Source organism: Arctopsyche grandis, chromosome 6 (genome assembly GCF_051622035.1).
Source record: "Arctopsyche grandis isolate Sample6627 chromosome 6, ASM5162203v2, whole genome shotgun sequence".
Lineage (NCBI taxonomy): Eukaryota > Metazoa > Arthropoda > Insecta > Trichoptera > Hydropsychidae > Arctopsyche > Arctopsyche grandis.
The window spans coordinates 10,433,093-10,441,600 of NC_135360.1; the positions used below are offsets into that span (position 1 = coordinate 10,433,093).

The 8,508-nt window shown below is 35.2% G+C and overlaps 1 protein-coding gene across 1 annotated transcript; it reads right to left on the reverse strand.

Annotated features, from left to right (window-relative positions):
* LOC143912579 (uncharacterized) lies at positions 1–6,800 on the reverse strand. Its single transcript, XM_077431866.1, has 6 exons — positions 6,642–6,800; positions 1,620–2,887; positions 1,442–1,540; positions 878–996; positions 647–808; positions 1–576 (listed from the first exon to the last, which is right to left on the reverse strand). Exons 2-6 carry the CDS (start codon positions 2,575–2,577, stop codon positions 1–3), a joined length of 1,914 nt encoding a protein of 637 aa, XP_077287992.1. The 5' UTR covers positions 2,578–2,887; positions 6,642–6,800.
* Between the last annotated feature and the right edge of the window lie 1,708 nt (positions 6,801–8,508).

Consider the following 8,508-nt stretch of genomic DNA (forward strand, 5'->3'; position numbering starts at 1 on the left):
TTACATAAAGCTATCATTAAAATATGCAATATTAAGTTCTTTATTTGCATATTCTTCTACGGTGACATTATTTAGGTAACTTTGTACATTAGGTTCATTTGGAATATTTATATAATTGACATTTGGACGACTGACATCCACCTCCCAAATGTTCATCAAACCGAAACTATTCTCTTCAAATTTTCTGGTTACGACGGTCGAATTAGAAATGTCTAAAATTGAAGAACGAGTATTACTCTCCGCTATATTGTTTACTATCTTTTCTTTCATTCTTCTTTTGGTATCTGGTGACAGAGTGCTTTCGATAGATCTCTTTTTACTCTCTTCATGGATAGTTCTACCGTTGGCTCTGCAACTTCTGTACAATCTTTTCTCCGCATCTGGTGTTTGTTTCACATAATTCTGCCCACACGTTTCCAAGCCAATTTTTTCATCTGATCTTTGTATTAACTGTTGGAGCACCATTTTGGAAGTGGACTTACAATCACCAGACGTGTGGTTCTTTACGTGTTTTCTTAAGCTCGACGGATCCGTGTATCTTTTTGTGCATCCGTCTACTTGACAGGCATACGGTCTCTGTAATCAACATATCCACTTGAAGAAAATTTCATTTATTTTTAATTTAGACGTGAATTGCAACACTTACGGCATTAAAATGTGTCCTTTGATGTTTTGCACGATCGGAGCTGTTCGAAAACACTTTGGTGCAACGGGACACTTGACATCTGTACGGTCGCTCACCGGTGTGAGATCTTCGGTGAATTTTCAGATTCTCCAAACGGGAAAAAGCTTTTCCACAACCTGGAAACTGTTGATTTCAATTAATACTAAAATTCATCAAACTAATTCGAAAATGGGCACATTTGCTGGTACTCACCGAGCATTTATTAGGTTTGTGTCCCGTGTGAACCCTCATATGAATCAGCAGCTTATATCTTGCATTAAAGGGACGCTGTTTTCTAGGACATTCGATCCAAAGACACCCAAATTCTTCTCCTGAAATTAAATTAAGTATATTGAAATTTTCTGTAGATATTTCATCATTGCCGATATTGCAAAACTATTTTGCGATGAACTTTCAAAATTGTAATCTATGAACATAAACTGCGTTCTATTTTATTTGTAATGATGTACCTCAATTGATAGCCTTTTAACTTTCATTGAAAAGGAAAAAGTTCCAAGTGAACTTTTGCGATAAATCATAATATGTATGTATAATGATGACTATCAAAACATAAACTGTAAATATATTATGCATGCAATCATTTTAAACGATGTTTTTCACATATTCGTTAGTTTGTAACTATGCAAATATGTAATAATTATGTATAAAATGTGTTACAATTTATTTAAAAATATTTAGAATCGTAATATATAAAAAAAATCTACTTTAAATAGGAATATTTTATTTGATACGATAGATCAGAGATATTTTACATACCTTTGAATGAGTTCACATGAATTTTTTCAATATGTTCAACAAGAGACGTTTGATTATGAAAGGTCATATTACAAGTCCTCCACAGACAAGTTCTGTTACCTATAAAAGAAAAATATTAATTAAATATTCATATTATTCAAAATTTGTTATAATCATTTTTAAAGTATTAAATATTAACCTTCTGGATCCATTTGATTAGTACTGCTAACATCTTCTGATGTTTCTTCTGCAACGCTCTCTCCCATAGTTTCCAAATTAGACGAATCATTAGTCCAGTATTCTTCAAAACCGATCATATCATCGTCATCTTCATCTTGAAAGTAATTCAGTGAATCTAGATCTGTGATCAGATCGCCTTCAACATCCTCGGGTTTATTATTATCGAACGTTATACTGTCAAAAAGTTCTGCAAATTCGATACTTTTGCTATCGACGTTTTTTGTATCGTCTTCTAAATTGAGATTTTTCGGATATATGTATCCGTCTAGGTTGTTCACATCCAACGGCTTATTTTTACTCGAATTTGGATACAAATCCAAATTGTTACAGGTTTGCATGCCAATTTGAGGCACGGACGCATCTCTGCCTGATGAGAACTTACTGAAGTGCTTAGAGAAAGCGGTTTCTAGAGGAGGCAAAGGACACTTTTCTGATTCTGGGGACAAGCGATCGGTGAAATTAGAGGAATACTCGCTGAACAGTTCCTTTTCAGCGTACCACAAATTGTCCAAGTCGCAAGATTCATTTTGAGCAGTTTGATTCCATTGACACGCTTCCGAAGAAGACGTAACCAACGAGCCATAGTCTGATAGTGTAGTTAAATTATTCTCACTACAGGTGGATTGTTCAGAGCACGAGAAGCTTTCGTGTCTTCTCATATCGGTTTTGATAGGCGATTCTTCAGCAGGCCAGTAGTTCTGTTCTATCTGGTCGTACTTTGAAGTTTCACAGCTTTCGCTCGCATTTCTGCCCTTTTCCGATTCCAGCATGAAAAGAGTGTTGAAGTGTAGTTCTAAATCTGATATAGTTTGATATTTCTCATCGTCTATCGACTTATCTTGATTAGAGACGGTTGGAGAGGAGAAGGGAGCGAACGGGGGTGGTACGAAGAAAGGATAACCAGTTTCGGCGTCCATGTCCTTTGGTTTTACAATGAATCAGTGCATCAATGGCTCGTGTCGTCTCATCTGATCTCGTATTGTTTTGGTCGAGTGGGGTTTTTTTAGGGCATGCGTCGTTTCGACCCCCGCGCATTGGCACATGTGCTACAGGTTCTATTCTCGGACGCGCAAGCTCATCGACGTTATTGTACTTGAGAGATGTAGCACATGGGCAAGAAGTCCACACTATTTTTTAGGTGAAAGAAGCAGAAGAGTGAATTGAAGCAAAAAAAACCCGAACGATGAGCGAAGATCTTCAATGAAAACGCTGCTGGCGAACGGCCATCTGTAATGCCAAAAAAAACGGTTGTCATTAAAACCAATTACGTTTATATTACGTACATGCGAATATGGCGTAAGCATCCCTTTACGATCGCTATAAAATTTTGCCATATATGTATGTATGTAATAATTTATATGCAGATCATAAAGTCCACGAGTAAAGCAGATCGTTAGGTGGCCCTTACTGGATCTGAATGGAATATTATTTATATACATATATCATGGAGACAGTCATTAAACCATTACATTAATTGTGCTTCAGGGAAAATGTTAAGTGTATTATAAAAAAAGCGTCCATTAAAAAATTGCATTGATGGGACCTCCCAAGATTTTTCTTGTTTTACAAATTATTATCAACTTGAGAAATCCATTGTGTTTTTCAAAACTTTAATTAAAATTGAAATATAATATATGTATATGCATATGTATGTATGTAACTTAAAAGTTAATTTAACAAATTGAGAATTGTACTTTGTTACAAAAAAAAAGGTTAAATACCTAATATCCTTTCTACCCTAGGTTTATCTTAAATTAAAAAAAATAGAAAGTTTTTTGTAATATAATATAAGCTCAGCTCAAACAAAATCGACATTTTATTACTTTTGAGATTTAATTCAAGTCTTCCTAAAAAACTACATAGAAAGAGAAATAAGATTTAAATGGCGTTTGAAAGTGTTTGTGGAGAATTTATGACAATTTTTTTTTATTTTGACAACTTTTTTAATATACATATTGGGTCAAAGATTCCTATATAAATATAACTTTCATCAAATTTTATTATTATACAAAATAAGCAGATAAACATTTTGATGTGTATTTCAACGGATTTCATGTTCGTATCAATTATACGGGTCTACCTCACGGGCCCGAATGTGAAACGCCGGAAAACGCAAATATCGGAAGGCAAAGATCGAAAATCGAAAGATCTTAAGTCGAAAGATAAAAAAAGGGTGCATGGTAAACGGTACATACTCACGCACATACTCACTTAATTTGCGCGAGCAAGATACAACAGGAACAAGAGGAACAGGCTTTTCCTCCCGTATTAATGTGCGTGCGCAGAATACGGGAGGAAAAGCCTGTTCCTCTTGTTCCTGTTGTATCCTGCTCGCGCAAATTAAGTGAGTATGCACCGTTTACCATGCATCCTTTTTTTTGATCTTTCGACTTAAGATCATTCGATTTTTGATCTTTGCCTTCCGATATTTGCGTTTTCCGGCGTTTCACATTCGGGCTCGTCACGGAGACCGCAATTATACATACATATGAGCCGTTATTTGAAAATACTGATGGCCTATAATACGTTTATTTTGCTTTTCCTAGATTATGGACATATCGAATTAAAATAAATGATAATAATTTGTTAATCAAATCAAACAGGAATTGTGTTTTTGAAACTGAATATTGAACTTCCGCCACTCTCAAATAAAACAGCTCCTATGTATATAAATTTGTCGTCATTTATTTAGTTTCGGATTGACCAATATTATAAATATCCATAAGAAGTTTCATCTTTCATTTTTCTTCGTATATATATATGTATGTATAATGCTTACATACGTATAGATGATAGAGTTCGACTTTGAATGCAAGAACTGGTTATTCGAATAAACGTCGTGACATTTTCCGGGAGTTTTCCGGAGCGGACTTAGTACTCAGTATCTTACAGCACGAGCCGATACTAATTTTAAAAGTTTCCACTAGGATAATGTGAATCGCGAAGTTGTTCCGACTTGTCTAGCATAAGGTTGACGGCCTCATATTTAGTGTATATAAAAACAAGCCGGCTAAATTATCGTGCAGATGTTGAAAATTGTGAAAAAGTCAGCCTTGGGCAATTTCATAAATATTCGCAGTTGAAAATTTAACGTAAATATTTGCTTAATTATTTCAAAGCTAGCTGTAGGAAAAATAAACTGTTTGGCGCCCACCGATATGTCAATGAAACTTCTAAATTCATGAACCAAGCAAATACTAACACTTTGTCATACGAACATATGTATTTATGTACATATATCTAAAACATCAGAGACACTTAAATTGAAAGCAATATAATGATTAGATAACATCTAAATTGAAATCGGGACACCCATAAGTGAGTAACACCTATAAACGGGACACCTATAAGTAACTTTTTAACTAGGGTTGTCAGACGTCCCGATTAATCTAGATTGTCCCCGTTTTTACTAAATATATGTAGTGTCCCGGTGTCCCGAACAAACCTTTCAGGACGCCCAAAAGTTCCGACTCACAAATTTTTAGATACCTACCAACGTTTAACCCGGAATTCAAAAATGTATAAGCAATTTTCGCGAAATATTTGCAACAGACGCTTTTTTTTTCATTCACTAGCCGTTTCAACCAAACCCCCCTGCAACAGTTTTATTTAGTTATGCGCTAGTGAGTTTTTTTATACTATTTCTTACTAAAATTATAATAGTTGTTAATATTGTTACGTATACTAAAATAAGAGGTTAGTAAAGAGCCGTCGGTTAAGTGCAATCGGATTAAGCCGAGGCGCATCCCTGACACCGTGTGACCGTTATAATTGGTTTCGAGGATTATCTGCAAACTAAGTGCAAGTAAGCTAAACAATGGCGTAGTAGCGGTACTCGGTCGCATTCCCGTGAAGTTCTCAGAAGTGACCGATACCTTGGTACCGTGGGACCGAATGTCGTGGGAATACATATCCGAATACGTGACCATAACAATAGGAAGATGTCCTGAGAGATCTACCCCTTATAAGGCGGTACTTAGGCGATATCAAGACATTCTGGACTGAGCACTGGCAGTGCGTGTATCTCCTTAATCATCAATAAATGCTTTGACAAGACGTTGGCCTTTTACTTGGATCATCCACCCACCCCTACGCAACAATATGTTTAAAATTTATAAAATATTATTTTATTAGTTTTGTAGTAAATAAATATTTCTTTTTAATAAATAATTAATATCAAAATTTATAAATTTTATTATTTAATATAAATTAAATGGTTGAATGTTATTATAAAAAATCTAGCCCCGTTTTTAGTATATACAAATATAGATCGTCTTTGTACAATATCAAAGCAAATCTGTAAAAAAAAGGAGGGAACTGCAATAAAAAAACACTGTTGTTTATTATTATTAAACCAGGTGCACGCATTCGTGCTTGATTAAAATTAAGCACGTTGTGACGTCTATACGAACAATCCATGTGATATCTAGACATCGGATAGTCGCAGGAGCAATTGTAAATAACAATAGCCCATTGAATCAGTGTTCAGAGCAAAAAAGCTTGTTACAAAATGGTTTTCCTACAAAATAAATAATAGCAAAAATATGCCAGTTGACTGAATGCGCATACGCATTATCGGCGAAACGTCTGTACGAACAATCAGTGTGACGAAATAAGCGTTTTATATATAAGCCGCTATATTTGCAAGTCCAATTTTCAGTTCCAAAAATACAATTTCAGTTTGACTTAATTCACAAATTGTTATCATTACTTTTAATTTGATATGTTCAAAATCTCGGAAAAGCAGAATTAATTTGTTACAATCCACCCGTATTTTTAAAGATTGAAAACTTTAAGAATTTCTCGAAATGAAGAAAAGTGGACAACCGCCACTTACAAATATAACGGCTCATATAATATATGTATATATTTTACAGTTATTTCCTTTCAACAAAACTAAGTCAGTAGTGGCTTAAGTAAATTGTTAATTATGATAATTAAAATAATACATTATTAAAAATAAAATATTATATTAGATTACCTTAGAAGGTGAATGAATGTATGTACAAGTTGGCGTGTGAAATTTTGACAGGCTAATGAAAAAGTGACAGGTGTGCCCGTTTGACACTAGAGGTGTGAAACGTCACTTGAAACCGGGAACGCGAGGTGTTGCAATGGTAACGGGTCGCGGTAAACTGGTAATTTGTTTACCCGTTTGCGGCGGGAGTGTCGGGAATCACTCCTGCCGCCATATTGGAAGACGGCCGCCATGTTTCAGCCACATGGTCTGGATTCGCGCTGCCCGCACGGTATTTTTTTCAACCTTCGTAAGATCATTGTTTACCCCCACCACCAAATAAAGGACTTCAGCACATGGTGAAACAGTTTTTTTTTTGTATTATTTATTCATAAGACCGTTTATGTAAGGGGAAGCAGTTCCAAACATTTCAAAACGATTTTCTTTTTATATACTACCTATACATTCAACATATACAATGTGATTAGAGTCAAGTAAGCTATGCTTTCTTCTTATTTTTCTCATTTGATATCAATTAAGAGGGCTGCACACCAGAAACCTTAATTTTGTTGCCGTTGCTTTCTTCGATATATTTTTTATTTTATTTTTTTATTTTACATATATACCAGGAAGGCCTTACAGGTAAATCCCAATACGCCTTCCTGGCCAATTACAAATACAAATGCAGCATTTTTTTATTATAAGTCGTTGAATTGCGAGACACTGAAAAAACTCGCAAATTAACGAGACATCTATGAATTGTACATAAATTTTTATTGTACATCCATCAAATTTCAAATAGTGGTGACATAGTAGGTAGGAAGGATTTTTAGCCAATTTTTTTTTCCGGGAACCGTTTCAACAATGAAATCAGAGAAAATTGGCAAACTCTGATAGGAAACGATCAACCTGGAGTCACAAATCCAGGTCTGACCAACAGCATACTCTGAAAAATTCATTTTCATTCAGGGATAGAACCCGGCACCTTCTTGACGGTAAGCAGAAGCTTAACGTCCGAGCTATGCTGCTGGCTGGCTTTTCCTCCCGTATTAATGTGCGCGCGCAGAATAAGCCTGTTCCTCTTGTTCCTGTTGTATCCTGCTCGCGCAAATTAAGTGAGTATGTACCGTTTACCATGCACCATTTTTTTTTGATCTATCGACTTAAGATCTTTCGATTTTCGATCTTTGCCTTCCGATATTTGCGTTTTCTGTCGTTTAACATTCTGTCTCGTCACGGAGACCGATCAATATATATATTAAGTGAATGCGACAGTTTCGCTTCGACCAGATAATACGTATTTTAAATCGACAAAATCGAGGTTTCGTATTCTCCTATTTTCTCCTCCGAAACTGGACCAATTTAAAAAAAAATCATCATCGGTATGAGAAAGATATTTTCTGTGCAACTATGCGCGTATTTTTTTTTAAATCGACCGTTAAATAAGCACGCTGGACTCTTTTCGTGGGTGTAAAAAAGATGCGATTTTATAGATGTTTGGCGGCTCCTAACTCCTATAAAAAATAACTAATCAAAAAAATAAAACGATAGATGCATCCCAATGGTGGATATTCGTAGCATATTAAAAAATAATTTCTCTAGTGCCATAATTGAGGAAGGGAGAAGTGTAATACGTTTGTATGGACAAGGCGCTGGTGTCCAGCCCTCTTAAGGGATGCACGCTTTTTATTACAAACCTCCTTTACGTTTCACTTACGATTACAATTCAGGAAAATATTTGCCTCTTATCCGATCGTTTTCATACTTTGCGATATTGCTCATTTTGGTCATCAATATAAGTAAATGGATCCTCTGCCATTACGATAGAGATAAAATATCGTTTAAGACGCGTTTGAATTTTGCAAATTTTAAATCTGGGTGACGTCTATGT

Coding starts and splice junctions, on each gene's coding strand:
- LOC143912579 (XM_077431866.1), bottom strand. CDS start 2,577: ATGGACGCCGAAACTGGTTATCCTTTCTTCGTACCACCCCCGTTCGCT. Junction 997..1,441: donor TCATGTGAACTCATTCAAAG/GTATGTAAAATA, acceptor ATTTAATTTCAG/GAGAAGAATTTGGGTGTCTT. Junction 809..877: donor ACAAACCTAATAAATGCTCG/GTGAGTACCAGC, acceptor TGAAATCAACAG/TTTCCAGGTTGTGGAAAAGC.